Source organism: Peromyscus leucopus, chromosome 10, assembly GCF_004664715.2.
Source record: "Peromyscus leucopus breed LL Stock chromosome 10, UCI_PerLeu_2.1, whole genome shotgun sequence".
In the NCBI taxonomy this organism is placed as follows: Eukaryota; Metazoa; Chordata; class Mammalia; order Rodentia; family Cricetidae; genus Peromyscus; species Peromyscus leucopus.
The window spans coordinates 32,228,114-32,242,958 of NC_051071.1; the positions used below are offsets into that span (position 1 = coordinate 32,228,114).

The 14,845-nt window shown below is 43.3% G+C and overlaps 1 protein-coding gene across 4 annotated transcripts in view; it reads left to right on the top strand.

Moving 5' to 3' along the window:
- Positions 1–14,845, top strand: part of Cc2d2a (coiled-coil and C2 domain containing 2A) — an 83,741-nt gene that overhangs the window by 25,273 nt on the left and 43,623 nt on the right. For all 4 annotated transcript variants that reach the window (XM_028892928.2, XM_037209003.1, XM_037209004.1 and 1 more), the window contains 4 exons: positions 2,807–2,943; positions 3,799–3,930; positions 11,437–11,646; positions 12,878–12,984. In XM_028892928.2, coding sequence (XP_028748761.1) covers positions 2,807–2,943; positions 3,799–3,930; positions 11,437–11,646; positions 12,878–12,984 — 586 coding nt within the window. The remainder of the gene's footprint in view (positions 1–2,806; positions 2,944–3,798; positions 3,931–11,436; positions 11,647–12,877; positions 12,985–14,845) is intronic.

Sequence of the window (14,845 nt, forward strand, 5' to 3'; positions counted from 1 at the left end):
TTTCCAGAGCTGATTCTAGGTTTGAATATGATTTACTGGTTAACAACCATCTTTGGGGGCTAGGGAGATGTCTCAGTAGCCTACAAGCTAGATAACCTGGGTTTGGATTCTGTCATCCATGTAATAAGGCAGGCACAGTAGCATCCACCTGTAATTCCAGTGCAGGGAAGTAAAGTCAGCGGGATCCCAGGAGCTGGCTGGCCAGGTGAGCTCTAGGTTCCATGAGAGATCCCATCCCATCTCAAAAACAATGCACACATATTCACACTCACCTGAGCACACGCATATATTTGCTCTGTAGCCAAGCAGGAGTGGGAGAGCAGACTTCAACCAGGAGCCACTTCCCTTGGTGCCTTGGAAGGAAGGTATAAAAAAAGAAGAAATAAAAATTGCATAAAAGATTGTAGCTAGAGTTTTCTCCAGTCCCGCTCGGGCCCCCGAAGTTCCACAGCCCACTTATAAAATAATCACTCAGAAGCTCATATTAATTAATCGCTTGGCCATTAGCTCAGGCTAACTATTGACTAGCTCTTATATCTTAAATTAACCCATATTTATTAATGTATAAGTTGCCACATGGCTTGTGGCTTGCCGGTACTTTACATCTTCTCATGGCGGCTGTGGCTGGCAGCGTCTCCTGACTCAGCCTCCCTGTTCCCAAAATTCTCCTCTCTCTTTGTCCTGCCTATACTTCCTGCCTGGCTACTGGCCAATCAGCACTTTATTTATTAACCAACAGAGCAACACATTCACAGCATAGAGAACACATCCTACAGCAAAAGATGACTTGGGGGCATCACTGAGGAGATAATATGGGTGAATGGCCCAGTGCGATGACCACATCCCATAGCGTCTGCCCAATTGCTGTTGCTATTGTAGACAGTAGTAGTTTTTAAAGGAGTGTGTGCTTACCCCAGTGGTGTAGGAAAAACACCTTCCCTAATTTACTTTTGCTGGGACAGTAGTACATCCATGACAAATAAGGATAGATATATATTGGGGGAGCAAGCAAAACTATTTTAACAAAGACTTTCAGACACTATCAGATTAGTGCTAATCTAGTGTTTTAGTATGAATGAATGTTTTATTGAATGAACAAATGTTTTAGATGAATAAAGAATGATAAATAAGTTGGCCCCATGTTTTTGGAGGACCAGAGGAGAGTTTTCTAGAAATGGGTGTTTCTGGTTTTGAGGGTTGGACTATATAGGAAATACATTGTCTCATGGCCACACACAGGCAAGACAGCATGGTCGTGTACTTACTGTCATTCAGAGTGAGATAATTATGAGCCCTGTAAACATAACTCTTAGGTTCCATCCTGGCCCCACAGCCATCCTATCTTGCCTTTTCTTCTGTCTTCTCTACGCTACTCTGTTGCAGCAGGCCCCATGGCCTTGACGGAATCTATACCCTGCCAGAGTCCCTCCCCAGCACAGAGCCCCAAGCTCCTCCCTGTGACCTGAATAGTTCCCCTTGCTCTTCCCTGCTACCCTGTACTCCCTCTCGATACACCTTGCTCTTCCCTGCTACCCTGTGCTCCCTCTCGATACACCACGGCATTCCGGGAGCATGTTTGTTTCCCAATATGAACAGCCTTCAGTACAGTACCCTGGCTGAAGGGTAAGGATGCATTTTCTGTGAAAGGTCATTAGGCGAATTTATGGTTGTGTGAACGTCACACCGTGTATTTATGCAAACCCAGGCGGTACAGCCACATATCCATCTGGGTTGTGTTGTATAGCCCATGGCTCCTAAGAGAAGACCAGCATAGTTGGTCACCATGCTGATACTGTAGGGACTCTGGGCTGAGTACAGGGATGCCTGTACTGGAAAGCTGTGAGCTCTGTTGTAATCTCATACAATTTTGATCAGAACATCTCTGACAGGACCACTGTGCAGTTCATCTGAATGACTGCACATGTCCCACCCTGGCAGGATGCACTCTCCTGCAGAGCACATCCCCCTCTCAACACTAGGTGGCAAGATGTCTGCAACTGAGCAGACTCCTTGTATCTCGAGTTCATCCCTTCCCTCCCTAAGTCCCTATCAACCGCATGTCTCTTCATCAGATATACTCTCTAGTAGCATCCTGTAGACCTTGTCTCTGTCACTGCCTGTTGCCTCCACTGCCGCCTAAGTGACTCCACACTGCATCAGTCTGGCCTGGAGCCCTGAGTCCCATCAGCATCTGTCACAAGGAGGTTCTCAGCAAAGATCTATTTTTTATGAATGAAACAGAAAAACAGAGTGCACAGACAATCTAGGTCACTATCACTCCACTCAGAGAGACTTTTTGTCTTCAGTGCTGGGCATCATCCCCAGGTCCTTCCACATGTCAGCCCCAATCTCTACACTGTCTGCATTCCCAGGCGGTGAGCTTTTAGTTTGCAAAGTATTTCCTTGTACTTGACATCATCTAATCCTCCCAGGAATCCAGTGAAGAAAAACTATTAGTTCTTGTACAACAGAAGAGAGCTCCAAGTGCCTGGTCTGAATTCACTAGGCTAAAAAGCAATAACTCAAACTCCATACCCCAGCCCTTTGCTCTGAATATCATGGTCTTCTCAGAACTGCTGAGCTCAGTCCTGAATCATTTAGGTGCTGTGTCTTAAGTACACAAGTCTATATGATACTGCAACTTAACACATTCATCATTTCCTTGGTTCTGCTTCTAGAAATTAATTTGGAAAGTGTGGCTTTTTCCACAAACGAAATCTCCAATGCTTTAAAACATTCCCCAAATGGCAGTTCATAGGTTGAAGCTGGCACTCATGTCTGTTGTATTTATTTGTGAACTCCCTAGTGCCAACCTATAAAAAGCTTCCTGAGAATATGCAGCCCCGATTCCTGGAAGATGAAGGTCTCTACATTGGGGAAAGACCAGAGGTGGCGCGCACCAATGAGAACATCATGGAGAACAGACTGCTGATTCAGGAGCCTGTGAGTGGGGATCTCACTCCCCAAGGAGCCTGGCACCTGGCACCATGCGCTGGACTCTTTTTCTCTATAGAGTTTGTCAAGATAAATTGGTTCTTTTTTTTTTTTTTTTTTTTTTTTTTTGTCTTTTTGTCTTTGTCAGTACATTCTAAGACCTCTCAACTGCTCAGAATACATCTCCTGCAGACTAGGTGCCAACATTTTCCCAGTTCCCCCCCAAAAAAAAATTGGGGGGAGGGGTTGATACAGGGTTTCTCTGTGTTGTTTTGGTGCCTGTCCTGGATCTCGCTCTTTAGACCAGGCTGGCCTCAAACTCACAGAGGTCCGCCTGGCTCTGCCTCCTGAGTGGTAGGATTAAAGGCATGTGCCACCACTGCCCAGCCCCCCAAAAAATTTTTTTAATTGTCAACATAAACAATGATCTCAATTCTGGGTTTTTCCCCTTAAATCCTTAACAAAGAGAACATAAGATTCTTGTTAAGCATTCAGTTATTTGTTATTGTTTTTTTTTTTCCCTCTTGGTTTTTTGAGACAGGGTTTCTCTGTGTTGTCCTGGCTATCCTGAAACTCCTTCTGTAGACCAGGCTGGCCTCAAACTCAGAGAACTGCTTGCCTCTGCCTCCCAAGTGCTGGGGTTAAAGATGTGTACCACAATATCTGGCCCATTTACTTGTTGTTAATCGTGGGGGTGTTAGTGAAGAATCAATTTCATGGATACAGAAACTTTTAAAGTTCTTTTAGGGTCCAAGTGATACACGAAATAACGTGATCAAAACAGAAACTGTATGCAAATGTTTCACGACATATTTTTCTGGCCAAACATAAAGGAATATGTCCTTCTCTCTGCTTGACCCACAGGGGAGAAAGTGGTTTGGAGATGATGGCAGGATCCTGGCACTGCCCAGCCCCATCAAGCCCTTTCCCTCAAGGCCATCCCTGTCCACACAGGAGCAAAGTACCAAGGCCGAACTGGAGACTTTGTACAAGAAGGTACACATGCCCTCTTCGCTTTAATCCCTTGCTAATGCATAAAATTGAAGTTGCCCTGCTTACGGAACAGCTGAAGTTGAGTTCATAACTTTCTACTTAGATCCTTTTTAAGTAAGGCATCACCTCACACTGGAAGCCGGAGTATCAATTGTATGAGTGAGTCTAAGTCTGCCCACCTGATCCCAACTCACACAGGTGTGAGTGCCCTGGCTAAGAGGGGCTCTGTCAGTATCAACATTTGCATAATCAAGGTAGCTGCTTTTATCTTTCCATTTCTTTTGCCCCTTCCTTTCTCTTTACTAGCTACCTGTACTGGAAGACTGTTTCTTCCTTCTCCCTTCTTATGATCTAAAGGAGGTTTTTTCCTGCTTGCACAAACCCCTTTACTCCTATCTGAAACTCTCTACCAAACTGCCTGGTTTGGGTCCTTGGTTTACCACTCATTGGGTGAACTTGATCCTCAATCTCTTTCTGTGCCTGGATTCTTTGCCTATAAAGTAGGATTAGCAATAGTGTCTATCTCCTAGAAATTCTGTGTAGACTAAATGAGATAATATGTGCTAGCGTGACAAAATATCTGAAGCCTAGAATGTTATTAAGAAAAGATGTTTACTCATCTCACAGTCCTAGGGGTCAAAGAGCGTGGTGCCACCAACTACTCAGTTTTGCTGTAAGCCTCAGGGTAAATGCCACCACAGTGATGGAAACATGTGTAGGAAAGCTTATGTGGTAATAGTGGAAGCCACAGAGACAAACCAAAATGGCAGGACCTGTCTCATAACAGCTCATCTCTTGAAAATTGGTCCACTCCATGTGACCAGCATTAATCCCTTCTGAGGACAGTGCCACCACGATCAAGCTACCATCTGCCACCTGTTAGATTTCTGTCGTGTCAACAATCAACAAAACCCCAGGGATCAAGCTTGCAGAATTCCAAACTCTGAGGGACAAACACCAGCCATCATTTTAAGTTTGTGATATCTCCATACTGATGGAATAAAACAGAATGGAAATGTGGAGACCATTCTGTAAAGTGGAGCAATGAGCAGAGAAGACTCAGTCCCCTCTCAGAGTGTGTGAGCACGTGGACTGCCTGAGGTACAGCTCTGGGCAGTTCCTTTGCTCTCGTGGCCTCTCCTTCATTGGAAAGTAGGAATGATAATACTGAGACCCCAGGTCCTTGTAAATGCTGCCTCTTTTTGCACTTAAAATTTTTGTAAAATAGTTTTCATAGGTAGGTGTTAATGAATGCTGCTTTGTGTAGAAGTGTGATCCTGGAAGTAGGTTTACACATAGGTCTCAGACAGAAGGGATTTATTGTCTACTTATCGTCTACTCACTCATCACAAGACAAAGATGCATGATATAATTAGTAATCAAGACAGCATGAAACATGTGTCTTGTAACTCATCAGCCTGTCTCTTCATCCAGGCAGCCATCTAAGCATGAAGCACTAAACAGTGGGTTAAAATTAGAAAACTGGGGTAGTTAACAGGGAAAGGGAAAGGCTCTTTGGGAACCAGTGAGTCTGACCTGTGTTCCTCAGCAGTTCTAAGCTAATGTGGACATGCACTGGAGTTAAAGGGTCAGATCATCAGTGCACCAGGGGTAAAACGGCTGAGGGAACACCACTAGGACGTGAGACCAGATGGTCCTATTTCATCTCAGGTGAATGACCTTGTGCCTGGAGACATGAACTGAGCTGCTAAAACTGGTGATTTTACCTTACGGAGTGCCAAAGAGATTACACCCATCATCTCCTGGAGACAGCCAAGACCACACAGCCAGAGGCCCCGCCTCTCCTTGCCCAGCACAGACTTGTACCCAGGATCTAGGTTCCAACAGACTCCCCAGTAAGACTCAATCTCCCCTGTGGGGGTGTGGCTAGAGAAGGACAATACTCCCTTCTAATATAAATTTAAATTTATATTTAAAGGCAGATATTCTAGTTTCCGTCTGTTGCTGTGGCGAATACTCTTCCCAAAAGCAAGATGGGGAGGAAAGGATTTATTTGGTGCAGATTTCCAAGTCCTTGCCCATCACTGAGGATGGTCAGGGCAGGAACTCAAGCAGGAGCTTCCCTGAAGGCAGGCCTTTTTCCTGTTGCACAGAGCATTTCCTCTGACCCAGGGACTCCCTCACAGCCAAGGGAATTCAGCAGATGCCATGGAGCTTGATGCCTCACAGGATCTTCCTCAACTAACTTCCTTTTATAGCCCAGGACCACCTACCTCCCCAGGGAATGGCACCACCCACCCTATACCAATTAACTATCAACACAGTCCCCAACAGACATACCCATAGGTATGACCTAGGTTGTCATCCCTTAATGGTGGCTCTCCACTCAGGTGACTCTAGGTTGTGTCAAGTTGACAGTCAAAACTAACCAGGAACTAGAAAAAATCATCCTGAGTGAGGTAACCCAAACCCAGAAAGACAGTTATGGTATGTACTCACTCATAGGTGGATTCTAGATATATAATAAAGAACAATCAGACCACAACCCATAGAACCATGGAGGCTATATATATAGCATGGAGGTCCCTAGAACGATTGTGGCTTATAATAAATTTTGGTTTTACTCAATTATTGAAAAAAAATAGCCAAATGAATGGAAACACATGAACTATGAACCAAAGGCTGAGGGGTCCCCAGCTGGATCAGGCCCTCTGAATAGGTGAGACGGTTGATTGGCTTGATCAGTTTGGGAGGCAACTAGGCAGTGGGACCAGGTCCTGTGCTCATTGCATGAGTTGGCTATTTGAAACCTGGAGCTTATGCAGGGACGCTTGGCTCAGTCTGGGAGGAGGGGACTGGACCTGCCTGGACTGAGTCTACCAGGTTGATCTCAGTCCTCGGGGGAGGTTTTGCCCTGGAGGAGGTGGGAATGGGGGGTGAGCTGGGGGTAAGGAGAGGGGGTGGGAGGGGGGAGAATAGGGGAACCCGTGGCTGATATGTAGAACTGAATGGTATTGTAAAATAAAATAAAAAAAAATTAAAAAATTTAAAAAAATAAAAAGGAAAAGGAAAAAAAAGAAAAATATAGATGCTAACTTATGACCAATGGCATGATTTATCATGTAGTCAGTGATAAAGCTAAGTAAAATTTTGCTTTACTTAAAAAAAAAAAAACTAACTAGGACAACAAATAACAGTATGTTTTTCTCATGTCCAGCATGACATTTGCAAAATATATACTCTATTAAAGGGTGGTGGCCTCAGGAAAGGTTGAGAAGCTCTGGGCTGGAGTTACTAAAGAGCAGCCACAGCAGCCCTGTTCCTTCCTTCCCCCTTCCCTTCTGTGGTGGTCTCTTTAACTGGAAGTCTAATATGTGCTACGCTGTAATAAGTTTTTGGGAATCCAAAGGTAGCACCATTCAAACTTGTCCTTATTCTTTGTGTCGCATGTGAGGAGACAGGGTCTAAAGGTACTGTGTTGGGTGGGGGCCGCCTGTTCTATCAGAAGTATGCCAGTTTGAGGAATTTGTCAGAAGTCCATTCTCCTTGCTAGTTACACTTGATGAAATTAGCATGTTCTCTGCCTGCTGTTCTTCCCAGCTTTTCACAGAAGGCCTGCATTGGTTGCAAATGTGTAGCATGAATCTTAAAGGTTCTTATTAAATAAAAATAAACCTGAAGCTAGTACTGAGGTGAATGCTGGAAGATCAGAGAAGCAGAACAAGCCACAGCTTCCTCACCTCATCAATTCCTCAGATCCTGTTTCCTCAGACTAGAAGCCTCTGAGTCCTCATCCAAATAAGTCTCAGCTGAACCGCTGCTCAAAAGCCTAAAAGCTTAACCAGGCTCTAGTTCCTCGTCCTCATGCCTCAAATTCCTTTCTGCTTCCTGCCATCACTTCCTGGGATTAAAGGCTCTTGTTACCACGCCTGGCTGTTTCCAGTATGGCCAGGCCTCTGGAATGCTAGGATTAAAGGTGTGTGCTACCACTGCCTAACCTCTATGTTTAATATTGTGGCTGTCCTGTTCTCTGACCCCAGATAAGTTTATTAGAGTGCACAATATTTTGGGGAACACAATACCACCACACAAATGGCATAAACTGGTGTAAGGGGGCTTTGACGGGTCCCAAAACTGAGGCTAAATTATAAAACTGAAGGAGGCAGTTTAGAAAGCAGAGGTAAAGACTGGGTGCCAGGAGAGCCTCTGCCCCTCTGTCTTTGATGGACGGACAAATCCAGAGAAAAAGGGTGATACTTTCTACACATCTTACTCTATCAACACTAAGGACAAATGCCAGTCTGTTGTAAAGGAATCGTATACCCACCCAGCTCATAGTCCAGGTGGCATGGCATGGTCCTTGAAAATGAGAATGGTCTCCAGGAAGACCTGGAAGAGAAGATGTGGGATCTGAGGCTCTGCACTTGAGCTTTATTATCTCAGGACCTTGTAGAAACTCATTTTTTAATCCTGTCAATGTATTATATATATATATATATATATATATATATATATATATATATATATATATATATATATATATTTCCTTTTTAGCTTCTGTTGAGAATGCCAGCAGATCACCCACTAACACTTCCTCTTAGAGCCTTGCTTTTTACTTTTCAAATGAAGAATTGTGTCAGCTTCACAACTCAAAATACACTCTGAAAATACTCTCTCCTTAGGGGAAATTGTTGCTATTTCTTTCATGATAGTTCTCAGTCTATAAGAAATACAGGCAGATGGAAGACGACAAGATCCAGGATTCTTTCTCCCAAATACAGTGAGGGTTAGTGAATGGCTGAACTTAAAGTAGAAAGACCAGTAAAAGTTGCTGGAACATGAGCTCATCCTGAGTTGGGAAAGGAATGCATGGTAAAAGGTGCCCCGGGCAACATTGCAAGTCCATAACAACACTCTGCCACAGGTTCCTACTCATCCCGAGAATACAGGCTGGAACCTGAGAACCCCACCCTGAGCGGCTGTAACTCTGGAAACTCCCATGGAGAGGAAGCAATGAGACAGAAATAGCAGCCAGAGAGAGAAGGAACTCCCATCACATCTGTGATTGACATTTAGTTATACATGTCTTACTACAGTGAAATTAATTAACACAGGTTTTCTGAGTGGTCATAAGACTATGTGAATTTGATTGCCACTTCTCAGTTCCATGCGTTTTTCCAGATTAGTAGACGGTTAATGCAGCAGATGCTGACTGAAGTCGGAGGTGTTGTTCTAAGACCAGTTGCTCAATTCTTTTGCAGGAAGGAGCTTTAAAAGCTATTTATGTTAACTGGAAACTTACAAGTTCATTGTGGCATAAATGCTTTATTTGCAAGTTATGAGGCTAAATGAAGGTTGTAAAACCTCAAAGCAGAATTGATGCCCCATCCTGTATTACCTGTGTGGAACATAATCCATACTCTCTCCACTTAATTCTGTTGCATGTCTCAGGTAGGGATGCCAGATTCAGGCCAGAAGCATTGGAATCTAGCCTGGCTCTACCCTGAACTTGCTTTGGGACCTTGGGCAAATTGCTGTGTGTCTCTGGGTCTCTGCATCTTCCTCTGTAGAAATGGCTGGCTGAGGAGGACTGTTTAGTTGGCATTTGTCAATCATGTGGAGCATTGCAGCACTTTGCATGCACCATTCTCTTTATTCAACAAAGGCTGATGGGTGTCTGCAATCCAGTGAAGTCCAGCGTCAAGTAGCAGCTGATTTCGAGGGAAAGAAAGCCATTACCTGACAAGATGAGGCTTGGAATGTGCAGAAGAGGGGATTCTGGCATTAGAGAGCCATGGTTGTAATGTTACTCTACAGCTGACTAAGAAGAGAAAAGGAAACTCTACACTGTGTGTGCTGCTTCTGTATGTGTGTGCTTTATCTCGGACGTGTGTGTGTGTGTGTGCGCGCGCGCGCGCGTGCTGCATATATGCATGTTTACTGTATGTGTGATATCTGTTGTGTGTGCTGTGTGTCTGTATGCTGTGTGTTGTGTGCATAGAAATGTCTCATTTGTTCTGTGGAGTCTCTGGTTTTGCATTTATTATTAGTTGTCAGCATAATTTCCTATATTTGTATTTCTGATGAAGCAGGCTCACATGAGCCTTTATTTGCTGGTAAAATTCTGGCTTCTTGGCACTAGAATTCAAAAAAAAGAATATATAGTTGATTTCATTTTACCCAGTCAATTCTATACTTTTTTCCTACATAAGCAGGCTATTGGTGTATCTTTAGGATTTGTGGCTTCTTATGAGACTTAATATAGTATGTCTTATATTTATTTACTAAAACATCCAGATTCTCCTTTAGAATGGCATTCAGTGTATCCTTAATGAGAAGCCCTACAAACTTTTCATTTATTCTTGACAATTTCAAACAAGCATGCAATGTATAGGGTTCATAGTTATCCCCATTACACTGTCTTATATTTGTCCCTATTACACTGTCTTATCTCACTCCAGAAGGCCGCTTCTTCCTCCCACTTAATTCCCCTCCTTTTTCCATCAGACTTTTTATTTGTAAACATCCTTATAAAAGTGATTATGTGTCTTAGAATATCATAATTTTGAATAGGAATAGATTAAGTCTTCCTAAGTACCTTTTAAAGCATGCTTTCTTTCCCAAATCTACATTAGCCTGTGTTCTAGTAACTGCTGAAGATTCCTGCCTTGAGTTCAGGTTCAATTCAATCAAGTATGGAAAGCTTCCAGACACTTGGTAGAACTGAATCTCAAACATGCCACCTCTCTTCCTACTAGAGAGGAAGACCTCACTCACCCCTTGCCTTCCGCCTGTCTTCTGCTGTGGTATGTATACGAGCTGTACCGCACAAAGGACTGCCATGTCAATGACAGGATGCTAACTTCACTGGACTTGCTTTAAGAATTTCCGGAAATCATAATGTCTCTGAGGCTCTGTACCTTCACCTGTAGATACAAGAAGCTGAGGGAGATTTAACTGGCACTTTGTGGGTTGCCAGACATGCTCCCAAGTTCCTCATCTGTATCATCTCATTGATTCAACAACAATGAAGAATTCAGAGCTCACCTCTGAAGAAAGCATTGGGTACTCTTTCTTAAAGCAGGATGCCCTGGTGGCAGTCTATCACTATCCAGGAAAGAATGTAAACACAGGTGATGCTCATCAGCTTCAATAATCAGTGGCGACTGGTGAGAAATTCCTTGGAAGGGTTCTAGATGGAAAGCAGTCTTATCTGATGCACTGTATATCAAGGAATTCCATTACTGTTTTCTACACACTGGACTCAGCTCTCCCACCTCTCTTCCTATGTTATTTCACATGATAAAATCTTAAAATCTTAGTTACAAGAGAGAGGGCATCTGTGGTCCAAATAGTGATTGGTTTGCAATGGACCCTACACTTCTCAAGTTAGAATATATTTTCAAGGTCATCAGCTGCAGAACCCAAGACTTCAAGAAACAGGGAAGTCCACATGCAAAAGATCCATGATAGTTTGCATCTGATGGCCTTTCCTTGGAGGACAAGAGCGCAATGTGTTTTGAACTCACAGTCTGATCTCTTTGACAGGCGGTGAAATATGTTCACAGTAGACAGCATATGATTGGATCTGGAGACCCTCCAGGGAATTTCCAACTGGACATCGATATTTCGGGGTTAATCTTCTCTCACCATCCCTGTTTTAGCCGAGAGCATGTTTTGGCCTCCAAGCTGGCCCAGTTGTATGACCAGTACCTTGCAAGACAGCAAAGAAACAAGACGAAATTTCTCACAGATAAGGTACTTGTGTTTTCCACGCTTGTCGTCAATGGGGCAGCTTGTTCTGATTAATCTAGTGAGAACGCTTCTGAAATCAAATGTTTCTGTCCCTATTTCACATGTTCTCTGTCCAAGAGTATGACACTGTCCCACCTTGAGGAAAAAGGAGGGTGTCTTACTTCTTCCTGTTGCTGTGATAAAATGCCCAGACAAAAGCGACTTGAAGAAGAAAGGGTTAATTTTGGCTCACAGTTCAAGATACAGTCCATCACGGTGAGGAAGTTAGGGTAGCAGGAGCACGAGGCAACTGATCACCCCCATTATCCAGAACAGAGAGCAACAAATACATACTGGCTAGTGCTTAGCTCTTTCTCCATTGTGGATAGTCCAGGATCTCTGCCTAAGGCATGGTGCCGCCCACAGTAGGTGGGTCTTCCCTTCCCAACTAACTCGGTTAAGAGAATCCCTCACACATATGCCTAGATGCCGACATGTGACTCTAAAGCTTATCAAGTTGAAAAATTGGGCTTATAGGACAGCATAGACGGTATGCAGTTAGGGAGCCCAAATTCTGCAGCACACATTTGCCTTGAAGAGGATGTGATGACACCCATGAGGAGGAGTGCACACCATGTGGTTCACAGTTACTACCTGATGAAGTGATCTTAGATCCTGAGACTGTTGGTGCCTTGAGAATGTGTCTGTCCTTAGAGAAATTCTCATGTTTATATAGACTTTTTCCCACAGTGTAGCACTCAAACACAGGCCAACTACTTCAGCTGGTGCAGAGGAATGGCTACCCTCGGGATTCATTTTTAGTCTGATACTATCCCATGGGACTTCTACTGGCAATTGCGGCTTCAGATAATTTTAGAATCCTGCCCAACCTTAAAAACCAACTGTCTGCTTAAAAGGCTCCCCTATAATCCCTCCTCCAGCTTTGTGATTTCTTCATATCAAAAGACTACTATTGTGTGTTAAGAACCCATAAAGACCCACTGTTATCATTGAAAGTAAAAGCGTTTCTGAGACACTCAGGAAAATTTATATTTCTAATGAGCATTCTGATTATCTGGGTCCCAGAGCAAAGATGGATATACACTGTTCCATAGACTTCCAGATTGATAAAAACAGAGGTGGTTGTGATGAAAGTCTGGAGCGGCAGGAGCCTTGAGCCTCCACAGAAGTGATCTCATCATTGCACTCAGGATTACAGTTTCTAACACAAAACTTCTACCCCTATCTTGTTAAGCTTCAAGCGCTAAGAAAAGCGGTTCAGACCGGACTTAACCCAGAGAAAGCTCATCAGTCTCTTGACACAACCCAGAAAACCATCAATGAATATAAATCTGAAATTCGGTGAGTAAAGTTTTCAAGGACTCCCCTTGTTCCCTATTAGACATGTATTTACAGTTCTTATTTCCAGACTTTTTTAAATGCATTTAATTCATGTGAAATTTCTGCCAAATGAAACAATGACACCAATAATCTAACATATGAATGCAGAATTTGAAGTCTAACAATAGCAACTCGGTCGTGAAGAAAGATTAGCAGTCAATCAAGGAAGAGGGAGAGTCTCACAGGCCCTACCTCCCTTGACCTCTGAACTGTTGGCTATATACAGATTCTGGGAGAGGAGGGAATCACTGTGTTCAGTTGTGTACCCACAGATGAGGCCACCAGGCTCCAACAGACAGCTCCAATCCCATAGTCACACAGACGGCCCTGGTTGATCCTGGGGGGCCATGAACATGATTTGTGGGGAGGGTACAGGGTAGACGGGGAGATAGGGAGGTAAAAGGCACAAGAGTAAAAAGTGTATATATGTGAAATTATAGAATAATAATAATTTTAAAAATTGGTCTAGCACAAAAAGGTGCCCACCAGCTGGAACCCAGAGTTTCAGGGGTGTGTACTCTTGGGAGCCACATGCCTTTTCACAGAGACACACATGCCAGGATGTGTGCAGCATCACTCACAAAAGTGAGACTTAGAAATAACCAATGCTACCAGGATCACATCTGGGCAGAGGCAGACATCTGTTCCACCATTTAAGATGGATGAGTCTGATAGCATGCTCCCACATGGCTGAATCTGGAAAGCAGCGTTGAATGATAAACCCCACGGGCTGTTTCCTGTATGGTATGGCCCACAAAGCAGTGAGAACACATGAACAATACTCATTTGTCATGGGTAACACTGCAGACAGAACAGGTACACACCCCATTCTTTATTCTGGGAGGGCGGGAAGGGATGTAAGGTTGGGGGTGGCAGGGGTGGGTCTTCAGTTGTAATTATTACATTTCATTGAAAAAAAAAAAACTCCCGAGTAACTTAGAGGCAATGTCAGTGGGCAGCATCATGTTCAGATCTATATTTTTCTGTTTCTTTGAGTTATTCATAAATTTAAAACTTAAAGCCCCAATCATTGCTCCTAAATAAGGAAATATAGAATATGAAATTCCTACTCCCTCAGGGAAAATCCTGGTGAGCAGTTTCTTGATGGTTCCATGTACTGTGAGTGTTTACACATGGGTGTCTGTGCGCACATGTTTGATGGTTTTGGAGAATCCTTGCATATTCTATTCTGTCACGCACTTTTCTTTTTATGTGCCCTGTATCTTGGTCCTTTCCTTGCACTGCACATCTTATTCTCTATCGTTCAAAGGCCACCATGTATTACAACAGATTTACTATGGAGTATGAAGTCTCCAGTGACAGGCGTTGCTCAGATATAAGTTTAATACAGATTTAAATTGTGCGATAATTAAAATCCCTAAATCTGTGTATTAGTGTGTGGGCATTTCTACAGAACAAATTCTTACAACAGAAAACAATAAATCATGGAGTTTCAATGTGTGTTTTTCTTTCTCCAATCTAGGCATGAATTGGAAATTCTTCTCGCAAAGTGGGAATTAGTGCAGTTTATATACTGGAAAAGAATGAAAAGTATGCTTAAAATGGAAAGTATTATTATTATTATAGTTATGTTTGGTGTTCATCATTATGTAGACAAACCTGGCCTCAAAGCTGTGGCAATCCTGCCTCAGCCTCTCCAATGCCAGAGGTGCAGGCATATACAGTCTTCTAAAATTATTTCTTATATTTAAAACATCACAGCCTCTACGTGAGGATAATTTTAGTCTTAGCATAGAGGGAGTATGAAAACAGTGACATGCTTGAGAGAGACAGAGAAAGAGGAAGGAGACAGAGACATACA